This window comes from Trachemys scripta, chromosome 2 (genome assembly GCF_013100865.1).
Source record: "Trachemys scripta elegans isolate TJP31775 chromosome 2, CAS_Tse_1.0, whole genome shotgun sequence".
Lineage (NCBI taxonomy): Eukaryota > Metazoa > Chordata > Testudines > Emydidae > Trachemys > Trachemys scripta.
The window spans coordinates 81,259,091-81,273,649 of NC_048299.1; the positions used below are offsets into that span (position 1 = coordinate 81,259,091).

The 14,559-nt window shown below is 40.9% G+C and overlaps 1 protein-coding gene across 1 annotated transcript in view; it reads right to left on the minus strand.

Moving 5' to 3' along the window:
* Window positions 1-2,012: 2,012 nt before the first annotated feature.
* SUSD5 (sushi domain containing 5) overlaps window positions 2,013-14,559 on the minus strand; it is a 68,912-nt gene continuing 56,365 nt past the window's right edge. The window contains exon 5 of the mRNA XM_034761025.1: window positions 2,013-4,585. Within this exon, the coding sequence (XP_034616916.1) occupies window positions 3,312-4,585 (1,274 nt within the window). The 3' untranslated portion in view covers window positions 2,013-3,311. The remainder of the gene's footprint in view (window positions 4,586-14,559) is intronic.

The following is a 14,559-nucleotide window of genomic DNA, read 5'->3' on the forward strand; positions in this document are numbered from 1 at the left end:
TCCCCCTTCTCCTCCCCTTCCCCTCAACTATTTTGATCAGTGTCTCTCTGGTTATTAAGTGCCCACAAGTGCAAACAGCATTCTCGTTCGGGATGTAAATTTCAGGAGGAAAAAACATTCTGCTGAATAGAATCAGGCTGATGACCTGGATTTAACACTTTTTGACTAATTCTAATATCAAAAGCAACAAGGAGTCCAGTGGCACCTTATTTCTGTATCCACAAAAACAACAGGGAGTATATCTCTCCAAGAAATCCCTGAGGGAGAGACCAGTATTTCCTCTACAAACAAATTTGTTTAGTCAGTTATTTGAACAAGAACACCCCTCTCCTCCCTGCCTTTGTAGATACCTCAGAGTACTATGTTAATGTACATTTTGTTCCTTTTCATGAATAACAAGCATCTGTGAGTCTCACAAGAGCCCCATGCAGTTTGCATTTGTAACTTTATTTGTGTATGATTTTTTTCATCATGTACGTTTCCTGACACTAACAGTACTGACTTTGTTTACTTAGCTTGTTGAGCTGTACTTCATTCAAATAACACTATGCAGAACTGTAACACTGATTTGGTGCTTTAAAATAAAAAAAAGTTTAAAAATTGATGGTTTTTGCATTTATTTTGCAGTATATTTCCACACAGATAACAGTGTTTTAGTTAACAGACTCCATAAAGTTACTTAGTGCTAAATCCATTGTTTAAAAAAAGTTACCTCATAAAAATATTTTACAACTGTAATCCTAGGTTATTTCATATTCTAGAACACATTAAAGTCATGCAGTATAACAGGAAACACACTATTTACAAACCTGCACTGTTTCTATTCTTTCTGTCTATATCCAGGCAACAATACTCAACTCCTCTTGCTCACTATAAAGTCCTATTCTTTCACAAAATGTGTAGCTATATTTTTAAAATCCTGTTTTTAATTTTTGTTAGCAGTATATGGGGATTGAGTTACACAAGATGGGGCCAAAGTTACTCAGAATATACACCACTGTAACTGAAGACAGAATTTGGTCCTATATGATCTCCACTGATTCGTCTTTCAATATTTCACCTTTTTCTCCCTTCATGCTTTGATCTATTGAATAATTTGAGTATTTTGGCTGAGACTGCACTGTAAGGAGTAGAAGACGAGCTCATTTCTGACCTGTAGATTATTCATAGTTATGAGTACTACTTTTGTCATTAGGACAGGTAAGAACAAATAGTAAGATTTTTTTCATTCCTAAATAAGCAAAATTATTCCAGGGATAACAGAAGACACCTTCTATATCTCTCTCCCATATTTATTCTTAACAATTCTAAATAGGATGTTATATTGGAAGAGCCTCCAAGGTCTTCCTTGCCTAGGTTTGTTTTTATACTTCAAACCAAAATACATAAGTTCATTAAAAACTGCTTATCTCCCACTGTTCCACATCATATCTTTTGACCACTTTCTACTCCCCTTCAGTTCATCAGAGAATAAGAACATAAGAATGGCCATACTGGGTCAGACCAGTGGTCCATCTGGCCCAGCATCCTGTCTTCTGTCAGTGGCCAGTGCTGGATGTTTCAGAGGGAATGAACAGAACAGGGCAATTATTGAGTTGTCCAGTCCTAGCTATTGGCAGTCAGGGGTTTAGGGACACCTAAAGCACAGGGTTGCATCCCTGACCATCTTGGCTAATAGCCGTTGATGGACCTATTCTCCATGAACTTCTCATTCTTTTTTGAACACAGTTATTCTTTTGGTCTCCACAATATCACCTGGCAATGAGTTCCATAGGTTGACTGCATTGTGCAAAGAAGTACTCTGCTATTAATTTAATTGGGGAGATCCCTGGTTTTCGTGTTATGTAAAGGGGTAAAAATCACTTACTTTCTCCATAACATTCATGATTTTATAGACCTCTAGCATCTCCCACCTTACTCCTCGCTTTTCTAAGCTGACCAGTCCTTGTCTTTTTAATCTCTCCTCATCTGGAAGCTGTTCCATACTCCTAATAATTTTTGTTGCCCTTCTCCATGCTTTTTCCAATTTTTATATATATATATATTGAGATGGGGTACCCAGAACTGCACACAGTATTCTAGGTATTGGAGTACCTATATATCATGGAGTAGATTTATATCATGACATATTTTTCTGTCTTATTATCTGTCCCTTTCCTAATGGTTCCTAACATTGTTAGGTTTTTTGACTGCTGCTGCACGTTGAACAGAAGTTTTTCAGAGAACCATCTGACCCCAAGATCTATTTTTTTTAAACATATTTGAGTATACAAGTGTACTTCAGTCATCCCATAGAATAATGTGGCAAATATATTTTACATAACATTTTTAATTCATACATTATAGGCTGTGTATTTAAATTCAACATCTTCATCAGTTGGTCTTAAAGCACTATTACTCAGAAGAACAAATTACTTTAGATGTATTTTCCTGCCAAGGTCTTTATTCCTGTCTGGGTCCTTGATGAGTAAGGGACTAATCATAGCACCTGAAAGGAGGAATGCAGTGACTACCACAGTGCTTGCTTACTTTTAAAGGAAGAATGGAGTTTTCTAGTATTTGTATTATCTCAATTCCAGTGAGAAAGCATTACTTCTACAAAAAATATTAATACCAAAAAAGGCATTTCTTTCCTAAGGTTAAAACAACACCCCCTAACCCCAAAATATTCTAATGTCCTACATGTTTGGTTAACATGCTTCAAGAAAATTTCACAACATTGAAGAAAAGTACCTTAGTGATCATCTCTCCAAATGCAATATCACCCATTACATTAACATGCTGTACCAAATATTTTTCCTCACATGATATGCCATGTAATCATTGGTTTTGGTCTACCCTGACAAATTTGGTTAGTTCTAAAAGAAATAACAAACACCAACATATGTGGTAGCTCAAAGAGAGACTTTTGCCCCGCATCTCTTTGCCTGGCTCACTGAGAGTAAAGCAGAAAGGTCTGACCAGTCCTGCCATTGGCTTGTCGTAGACAAAGAATTTGCTTTTATTAATTAATATGAGCAAAATGTAAATGCTGGATGATCTCCAGTTGCGCTACCAAACACATTCTTTTTTGCTGAGATCTCCAAAAAGACCCATATGGTAAAAATGTACAGATTCTTTAACACTGAAATGTCAAGATATATTAAGTTGTGATTTCAAACAGCTGAACTTCCTTCTTTCCCACACAGGTTTTTTAGTTTCTTTGTTTGTTTTTTTGCCCCCTGCTTCCTGCACTGATGGGTTTCAGTGTCCACCATCCATGTGACTTTTTTTCTTGCTTTCCTAGTGTCTGCTAAAAAACAGGTAGCAGGTTAGACTTTCTGCATTTCAATCTGTTGGTGGTGATGGGGATGTCTAGCCTGACCTTTTCCGTTCAATTTATATACAGAACTCTTCTGTTGCCGTTTTTTGAAACACCACACCGCCAGTATCGATGCAAACAGTAACAAACATAGAACAATCACAATGATAGCTATCATGGGATCTTTATTTGGGCTAGGACAATCCTCTCCTACACAAGGTTCAGAAGTGGGGAGAAGTTTTTCTCCTGTGCCATAAGTGAGATTTTCTTGCTCAAGAAATTCATTAGACAATGAGTCAGTAAAGACCTCCCGAGTTGGTATAGTGGTTGCTGCTTGTGTTGAGAATGCTGTTGTTTCTTCTGTCTCTGGATATGGAATGTGGTCAATGGGACTGACTGTTGTAGAGGTTTTCAATGTAGCAGTTTTCAAGTTAGGGCGGTCATGCTGTGTAGTTGTTGTAGTAGACTCCTGAGTCACAAATCCCAAAGATGTAGTTGGGTGATACCTGATCACATCCTCAGAGCCCTTGCTAGCACTCACGTTCTCGGGAGCACTAGTTGGTGTTAGTACTAATGGTATTTCTTTGATCCCATAATCACGCATCCTTGTTGGGGCTGCCACAATCTGTGTTAAATCCTTGTCTGGAGCTGGATTACTGTTGCCTGCTTTCCTAACTTCAACATGATTTGGTTGATCAGTTGTAAGGATAATGTCATCTTCTGTTCCCATTGATCCATCAACCTTATCTTCCTCTTCGTCATCCTCCACTGCTTCCTGAGTTACAGGGTAACCATCTAACCAGGATTCATCAGTATTGGTGACTGTATCTTTCATTGCCTTCGTATCATTGTTCACAAGAACAGGTCCAATGGGGAAATCCTTGCTGTCATAAATCATTTTGTTGCCAGGTTCATTATAGATGGTTTTCACTCCAATGTGGTTGTTGCCATCAGAAAATTGTGTTTTAGTGGCATCATTTGTGTCTTTGTCAGATTCAGGCTCATTGAAAGACTCTGCAGGGAACCAAAACAAGTGTTTTTGGCTCAGCAGTGACACAGGTGATTCAGTTGGTGCCTTGCTTCCTTTCTCAGTAGAATCTATACCCTGCGTAACATCTTTGCTGCTTCCAACATTTTCTGCCTCTGTTTCTTTAGGGTGGGAAAACTCCTGCTCTTGTTCCTCCTCGCCTTCCTCTTTGCCAGGCTCTTCCTCGTGTTCAGCCACAGGCATAGACCTGTCATCGGGAAAATTATCTTCATAGTCAATGTGTGCCTCAGTCTCATCTGAAAAAGTTTTTTTAATAAGTTTAATTTGGTAGAAAAAACACTGGGCTCCTGGAATGAAGATTTGTTGTTATGCTGTGAATTAAGTGTTGTGCAGTGGTGTCCCTTAAAACATGGCTTATACCATATTTTATATGTTGTTCTGCCTTTCATTGAAATATAAGTGGTCACCACAACTCTGATATATTATAGCAAGTTATATACAGTTTGGATAATGTTGCTACAATTTTAACTTTAAATGTATTGACTTTCCAACGCTCTTTTAAAAAAACACACAGAATTTATTATGCCCCCAGTTAAAGTTGTATACATGTTTCCACTCTAAAGAGCCTTTTCAGTTGCTTATAATTTTATCAAGTGCTCACCTTTTAGACTATTTTCCAACTCTGCTCCCTGAGGGCAACATTTTTAAAAATTTGAGCAAAACAGTTGAGCTATTTTCAAGCGGGAGAATAAATGGGAGGAAAAAAGACAGTTCTGCTTTTGTTTCAAAAGTTTCAAATTTTTAAAAATAGTCCTAAATATTTACAGGAAAATATTCCCTGGGACACATGCCTTCCAGTGGTCTGGTGAAAATTAATTTTTATTTGACCAATTTATGAAGGTTTAAATATATATGTATGTCTGTATATAATGTCATCTATTATGCACAATTTTTATCATATTTTTTTTTAAATGCTGTCCCAGTGTTCCACTGACACTGTGCCCGTGCATATGTGAATTGATAGGAATTTCTCATCCATAGGTGATCAGGTAATTGACTGATATATACATGCAAAGAGGTAAGGTTAAGGTTCACAGGCATTTCCTGATCCCTGAGTGTTTTACTTTGCAGCCTTACACTATCAACATTGATATTTCAATTAAATGTTTTCTTAGTGTTGGGGTTTAATATTACCAACCATAATACCCCTTTAAAGCTTTTTTCTGGGAACAATATTCCATTGCCAAAAACTGCTTCCCAATGATTAGTACTGCCAAATTTATAAAAGTCAAACCTGATGCTGTTTTTATACCAAATATCAACAAGACAAAGGGATGGTGTTGAAATCCTGGGCCTATTGAAGTCCATCGGAGTTTTGCCATTGATTTCTAAAGAGCCAGGATTTCACTTTGAATCTCTAATGCTAGACCACCATATGCAACAAAAAGTACATCGCTGCTGACTGTGTAAAAACAGCCTTATCTTATCAAGGTATTCTTCAAGGAAAGACCAAAACAATTTCTAGAATACATTGCTAAAAATCTACTTTCAAAGAGGTATAGTATTTGATGTATTTGACGCTGAAGGGTCAAACTAAGTTTTGACTATTGAAGTCAATGGGAGTTTGCCTCAAAAAGGACTATCAGATTAGGCCCTATAAATGAGGAATGATATTGCCACTGAAATACAGTCAGCCCTTTAGTGGAAGGGTAGCAGCCCTGGGGCACTTTGCATTCTGCACAATAACAGAGTAGGTGAAATTCTGGCTAGGGATACACAGGGAAACCCTTGATCTTCTGATATATGCCATGGGATTTTGTCCATGCAGAGCAGACGGGACCTCAGGTTTGAAAGGTCTCATCTGGAAAACACTCACTGTATGTGATATGGATCTGTATTTATGTACCTCAGAAGAATGAAAGGCTTGCCCGCTGGGATATAAATCTATAGTGCCAGATATTTAAATACTGATGCCTAGACTTCAGAATAATGCCCTCGGCCATCACCATTTGGACTACACATCTATTTCAATAAATAGATTACCAACAGGGTTGCTGGAACAATTTATATTGTGGGGGTGCTGAGAGCCATTGAATTGGATTGTAATGCTTGTATATAATGGAAACCACTTCAATCCAGGAGGTGCTGCAGCACCCCCAGCACCCGTATTTCCAGCACCTACAGTTACTAAAGAACAATCAAGTGCAGTATGGGGGAAATAACATCATGTCTGAGTTTGATATAGAGACACTCCCCCAGCCCTTTCATCCCCACTACTCATTTCACAACAGCCTGAAATAATCAAGGCTTACAACACTAAACAAAAGTTTCAATTAAAGACAAAAAATAGAAGACTGCATTACTATTAATATTTCTGCTGTTATTTGAAAAATAATTAGTCCAATGAAAATTTTGCTATCTGGGCAGGATGCCTGATTTTGAGCTCACACCAGTTTTATTCAATAGAAAGTTGATGCAATTGCTCCTGGTTCGTGCTGGCATACGAGCCTAGAGAACCATGCCTAGAATCTGGAAAATAAACTGAATCAGAAAAACCAAAGACTGTTTAACCTTCAGTGGAGATAGTAAAGCAATGACCCTGAGCCTAGCGAGAGGCAGGAAAGAAATCAATAACAGGAAACTATAAATGCATCAGTCTATAATGTACAAAGTCTTGTGTTTTTACTGTCTTGTTATAGGCTAACAATTTAGGGTGAGATTCTTGACTGAGGCCTGTCTCAGATTCTCCATCCCTGGTCCCAAAGCATGTAAGAGAGCTGTGCCCTTGTGCTGACTTACACTATGAAGGATAATGTATAACTTCACTCTCCCCAACCCCTTCCCCCAACACACTCCCTGCTTCCCCTCATAACAAGGGGTTAGGATATGTCTGGTGTAGGAAGCAGATACACCAACAGAGAATTTTCCCCACACAGAGAAACTTCTCCACTGGCCCTCTCTCGTCAGTTAAAAACATGGGAAAACTTCCATGCGATGCAGAGTGGATTTAGCAGACAGGAGAATTCAGCCCTTTAAAGCACAAACATTTCTGGTAGGACACAAATTCTTCTAACTGTTCATAAAATGTGCTCGTGCAGTCTTTCATATCCTAACTGGTATTCGGAAGATTACCAGAATATTAAATCAACAGGTTTGTAAAATAAAATCATATACAAATTGTCAACAAAACATAAAACAGTTACAACATGCCAGCCTCAATACCTTAATTCCCTTCTCCCACTCATGAATTTTTCCACAGTGCCCTCTGGAAAGAATGCCTCACACCAGCTTGCAAGCCACAACCTCCTACTTATTCAAATCCCTCCTAAAAAATACCTGTGTGATGCCTGTTACAACCTGGCCCAGTCACCCTCTGTAAGTAGACCCAACATGCTTCTAAGCCACTGTGGACTCCACAATCCAACTGCGCATGAGGATGGGGGACAGCAAGTGACAGAGGGAGGCAGGAAGATGGAGTGAATGGGCTGAGGCCTCGGAGAAGGGGCGGGGCAAAGGTGTTTGGTTTTGTTCAGTCAGAAAGTTGGCAACCCTACAACTGCCCTGGAACCAGGACCTCAGACCTTCTGAGCCGCCTAGGCCTGTCTTCACAGTGTTTTGGAACATGTGGGAGAGAGCCTCCTAGCCCAGGTCAACAGACTCATGCTGGGTGCTCTAAAAGTAGTTGCATAGACAGCGCTTTGAAGTTGCAGGTCGGGATGGAGTTCTGAAGCCTAGTAGGGTTATCAGTTTTGGTTGGATGTATTCCAGGAGATTTCATCACATGACATAATCTTTAATTCCTGGAGAGTCCAGGACAATCCTGGAGGGTTGGCAACCCTAAAGCATAGGGAAGGGTGTGGGCTTTAGAACCCAAGCTCCACACTAACACTAAACTTCAAAACTTTGTCTATGCAGCTGCTTTTAGAGGCCCACTCACCTGAGTCTGGCTATGCGGGCTCTCAGATTTGCTCCCAGGGGCTCCAAACTGCTGTTATAGAGACATCCTCCTTTTTGCTTACACATGCTCCCCCTCCACCCCAGAGATCCACTCTGACTTCTAGTTTAATTATTTTGGGGAAAACGTGGTAGGAAGGCAAGGAACACAGGGTTTATAAGGGAATTTCTTAACCTGCTCATAAAAAGCACTAGAGATTAACAGATTTTTGCAAAATAAAAATCCTGAGATGCAGCTCCTGCTCCGCCCCTGTGAGGTAGAGCTGGTCTTGTCAGTGTTTCAGGCTAGGCAGAGTCCTTCCTGCCTTCTTTCTCTCTTTCCAGCCCAATCTGCTTGCACATGGAGATGGATGGCTCTGATTCACAGAGAAGCACTTCAACACAATCTGTCTCTTTTTGCAATGTGCTCCTCTGGCATGCTTGATCATTTTATGTCCTCATGTTAGAATCATAGGGTTGGAAGGGACCTCAGGAGGTCATCTAGTCCAACCCCTTGCTTGAAGCAGGACCTAATCCCCAATTAAATCATCCCAGCCAGGGCTTTGTCAGGCCTAACCTTAAAAACTTCTAAGGAAGGAGATTCCACCACCTCCCTAGGTAACCCATTCCAGTGCTTCACCACCCTCCTAGTGAAAAAGTTTTTCCTAATATCCCATCTAAACCTCCCCTACTGCAACTTGAGAACATTACTCTTTGTTCTATCATCTGGTACCACTGAGAACAGTCTAGATCAGGGCCGCCCAGAGGATTCAGGGGGCCTGGGGTCTTTGGCGGCAGGTCACGGAGCGAGTGAAGGACCCGCTGCCGAATTGCTGCCAAAAACTCTCGTGGGGGGCCCTGAAAACTCTCGTGGGAGCCCCTGCGGGGCCTGGGGCAAATTGCCCCACTTGCACCCTCCCCCTCAGGGCGGCCCTGCTCTAGATCCATCCTCTTTGGAACCCCCTTTCAGGTAGTTGAAAGCAGCTATCAAATCCCGCCTCATTCTTCTCTTCTGCAGACTAAATAATCCCAGTTCCCTCAGCCTCTCCTCATAAGTCATATGCTCCAGCCCCCCTAATCGTTTTTGTTGCCCTCTGCTGGACTCTTCCCAATTTTTCCACATCCTTCTTGTAGTGTGGGGCCCAAAACTGGACACAGTACTCCAGATGAGGCCCAATGTCAAATAGAGGGGAATGATCATGTCCCTCGATCTGCTGGCAATGCTCCTACTTATACAGCCTAAAATGCCGTTAGCCTTCTTGGCAACAAGGGCACACTGTTGACTCATATCCAGCTTCTCATCCACAGTAACCCCTACATCCTTTTCTGCAGAACTGCTACCTAGCCACTCAGTCCCTAGTTTGTAGCAGTGCATGGGAGTTTTCCTTCTTAAGTGCAGGACTCTGCAGTTGGCCTTGTTGAACCTCATCAGATTTTTTTGGCCCGATCCTCTAATTTGTCTAGGTCCCTCTGTATCCTATCCCTACCCTCCAGCGTATCTACCACTCCTCCCAGTTTAGTGTCATCTGCAAACTTTCTGAGGGTGCAATCCAAGCCATCCTCCAGATCATTAATAAAGATATTGAACAAAACTGGCCCCAGGACCGACCCTTGGGGCACTCCGCTTGATTCATAGATTATAGGACTGGAAGGGACCTCGAGAGGTCATCGAGTCCAGTCCCCTGCCCGCATGGGTTGATACCGGCTGCCAACTAGACATGGAGCCATTGATCACTACCCGTTGAGCCTGACGATCTAGCCAGCTTTCTATCCATTTTCTAGTCCATTCATCCAGCCCATACCTCTTTAACTTGCTGGCAAGAATACTGTGGGAGACCGTATCAAAAGCTTTGCTAAAGTCAAGGAATAACATGTCCACTGCTTTCCCCTCATCCACAGAACAAGTCATCTCATCACAGAAGGCAATTAGGTTAGTCAGGCATGACTTGCCCATGGTGAATCCATGCTGACTGTTCCTGATCACTTTCCTCTCCTCGAAGTACTTCAAAATTGATTCCTTAAGGACCTGCTCCATGATTTTTCCAGGGACTGTTCTTGTGTTATGAAACAGGGCAAATAGGAGCACATAGTTTACCTTGTCTGCCATTAATTATTTTGTAAGCCTATATTCCCTCTTACTCATCTCTTCTCTAAACAGTCCCAATCTCTCTTCATATGGAAATTTTTACATGTCTAATCAGTCTTCACACCTGGCTCTGAAAGCCTTCTACTTCTAAAATATCCTTTTTGAGATAGGGTGACCACACTAATCCAGGTGAGGTGAGGGTGTAACATTGATTTTATACGTTGGTGTTTAGCCAACCCCTCCGCCACCCCTCCATAACTCTTTCTCTCTTCTCTTTCCCTATGTGTGGTGTAGCCTCCTTATCTGTTTTTCAGATAGGAAGTTCTTCAGGCCAGGTGCTTTATTTTGTGTACAGATGCTCCCCGACTTACGCAACCATTCCATTCCGGAACGTCTTGCGTAACTCGAATTTTGCGTAAGTCGGAAACTATCTCCGACCATTAGGCAAAAAATAAAAAACCCCTAAAAAAACCAAAAAACCACTCCTATTTCTAGCTTACGGAACTTTTTCCTTAAGTGCGGATTTGCGTAAGTCGCGTTTGCGTAACCCGGGGGGGGCATCTGTATTGAACAGCACAGATCACTTTGTCAATGTTAAATAATAGTAATAAATGGCCTTGCTATATAAAGTGAAATTCTTTCTTTTCAGAATCTCTCTTGAAATACATTTTCTTTTGTTTAGAAGGATTTTCCTACTGAAATATCTAAGTCAAGTAATAGCATAAGCTCTTGATAAAATGTTAGTCTCCAATCAAGTACCCAGAATTTGTTCTCTTTGGGCCCAATCCTGCTCAAAAATCAATTGGCGTTTTACCAATTACTTAACTGGAAACAAGAACGAGCAAATTTTTATTTTTTATTAGGAGCTCCTAACCTTGCTGTACAGTATCTACTGCCCATGCATACTTAAGTCTCATTCCTTTAGAGCTAGTCTACACTGGCAATGCTAAAGCGCTGCCGCGGCAGTGCTTTAATGTGGCTTGTGTGGTCACATTTGACGTTTGACAACAAACCCACCTGCACGAGGGGCGAAGCTGCCAGCACTGGGAGCACAGCAATTTATAGCTCCCAGTGCTGGTGCAGTCTACACTGGCTCTTTACAGCGCTGAAACTTGCTGCGCTCAGGGGGGTGTTTTTTCACACCCCTGAGCAAGAACGTTGCAGCGCTATAAATTGCCAGTGTAGACAAGCCCTTAGATAATCATTGTGGTCCAGGTTGTAAAGCTGCTATAGCATATTCTCATACGCAATGTCTGCTGTTTGTACAGTTTATAGCAAAGAAGACTATATACATAACTAATGTTAGCTTAAGGGATGCCAGAATGAAAGGATCTATTAATCTCTTTAAACATCAAAGGAAGCATTGCCCTGAAGCTTTGGCTTCACATAGTCCTGGATTGCTTCTCGTAGTAGTAGTAGTAGCCCATTCTTTCTTCTTGGTTTTAGACCTCCAGATGAGGCCTACATTTGGTATTTAGCAAGTTAATGTTATGAGGACAGCCTTTTTAGCAGCTGTGGTCCCTATATTCCAGGCACTGGTAGCTGACTTTTTATACTCAGTTTTGCTCACTACCTAAGCACTTTTTGGAGATTTCTACCTCCCAGGTTATAGGATCATAACTGAAGACTACTGACCAAAGTGTCACTATGTCCATCCCTTATTTAAACAGCTGTAGCCTTTATTTACATGCATTTAAACCAATTACCAGCTGGTTTTAAAGTGGTTGTACCTTTCCTTTTAGGCAGGCTTGGCTTTAAAACTGCTTATATTGAAAAGCATTGGTCCAAGATCCAAGTCTTTCTATATTCAGCCAGAGTCCCAAACACACACCCCGCATTACTGCTGGGGACTCAGGGACTAATTAGAGTAAGGGACCACTTAATGTGAGTAAGGATAGCAGAATCTCACCCTATGGAAATCATAATAATTAATAGCTTCCATTTTTATACTGTACCTTTCATCTAAATCTCAAATTGCTTTCCAAACATTAACAAATTAATTAAGTCTCTTACAATCCTTCTGAAATGGGTACAGTAATATCTATTTGACAGGTGATCATGCTGTGGTATAGAGCTGTGAAGTGATTTGTCTAAGGTCAGAAAGCGAGTCAGTGCAGAGCTGAAAACAAGAACCAAGGACAGCATTATTTTTTGACAGGCCTGTGAAATATTTTGCCTGTGAGATAGTACCACCCTGTTTTCCCCCCCTACCCCCGCCACACACACACAGAGCAATAGACTTTTGTCCCAACATGTCCCAAAATAATAGTAATAAAAAAATGAACTGACTTTTATTCATCATCCCGTTCTGCCTTAATGTGAATTGATAACAATCTCAGTTTTTAAAAATGATTGTAGTGGGACTATGATAGAAAGGGTGAGGTTGTAGAATTTGGCCCATAGTGCTTTGGGATGAAAGGTGCTACAGATATTTATTATGAGTGGAATTTTCAAAAACACTTAGTGTTGGCCTCATTCAGCTTCCACTGAAGTCGATGGTAAAATTTACTCCAATGGAAACAAAGCCAGGTCAATGATGAATGCTTTTGAAAACCCCACCCTGTATGTTTCTTTTAGTGCCCAGCATGGGTCCTTTTCAAGCAGAGGTGATGTGATCTCAGCTCTCACGAGCTAACAATCTAAAAGGACAAAAAACAGACTGGGGGAAAGCAATAAAATATATAAGCAAAAGGATAAAAGTAAAGGCTGGCAAGCATCATTTTAGTTCAAATTTGTGGACAGGGAATTGATACGATTTCTCATATATCTGTTATGACTTGTTTTTTAGAACATAAGCTTTTGGGGGTATTTATTCTGTCTGAGCACTGCCAGATACAATGAGGTCTCTAGGAGCTTTCACAATGTAAATGTTCATGCTCGCATTAGTTTTGTCTATATACAGGGGTTCTCAAACTTCATTGCACCGCGACCCCCTTCTGACAACAAAAAATACTACATGACCCCAGCAGGAGTAACTAAAGCCTGAGCCCGCCTGAGTTCCCGCTGCTCCGGGCGGGGGGGCAAAGCCCGAGCCCCGCTTGCCTTGGCGTGGGTGGCCAAGGCCTGGGGCTTCAGCCTCCAGCAGGGGACCTGTAACCTGAGCCTTCCCACCCAGGGCTGAAGCCCTCGGGCTTTGGCTTTGACGCCCAGTATTGGGGCTCGGGCTTTGGCCCTGGGCCCCAGCAAGTCGAATGCCAACCCTGGCAACCCCATTAAAACAGGGTCTTGACCCACTTTGGGGTCCCAACTCTCAGTTTGAGAACCATTGGTCTATAATGAACCAGTGATTTAGGGCAAAAAAAAAGGAACATTGTCACTTAGTAAGTGGTAGTTTCCTTTTCGCTCTTTAAGACAGCGAGAGTATGTCACACAATACCAGCTTTCAGATCCTTATTACAATCCCAAGCTTCAGGATATATTTTCTGAAACAAATACATTCTCTTCACTGCAGCAGAAAAAATAATAAACTGCAAAAATGTATTTTCCTGTTCTCTGCCTAAGGTTGCTTTGTTTGGGTTGAAATCCCTGTGTTTTCAGTTTTAATACAGTGCCCTTTCATAGTGGGAAATGGCAAGAAACAGTAACTATATAGAACCATTTTTCCCTCAAGAATATCTTGATTAAAAAGTATAGTGCATTACCTCAAGTGTGTAAAACATTTTAGGCCTCTTGCAGCATATTGCTTTATTAATTTTTGATTTACTTCATTGTATTCACAATCCATTGACTACAACCAAATGTCAGACTTTAAGATTATTTTGTTCAATGTGCTTATGCTAATTCTTCCAAAATCTTTCAGATTGTACCCTTATTAATGAATTATTTTTAAGCTGGGCAATAGTAATATATGACAAACAAAGCTTGTAGAGTAATCATAATATTATGTAGCTCTTACATGGCACTTTTCATCTAGAAATCTCAAAATGTTTTACAAAGCTGGGTGAGAATAATTATTCTCATTTTACAGATGGAGACAAAAAAGGGCACAAGGAGATGAAGTCATTTACCCAAACTCACAGAGTGAGTCATTTGCAGACTTGGGACTAGCAACCTGTTTTTTTGACTCCCAGACCTGTGTCCTCTCTATTGGTCTATGTGGCCTCTATCTGTAAAAGCATTGAATCTGATTATGTATCTACTCCCTCAGAGCAGTTTCAGAATCAAGCTAAGTATCAGAGGGGTAGCCGTGTTAGTCTGGATCTGTAAAAAGCAACAGAGAGTCCTGTGGCACCTTTAAGACTAACAGATGTA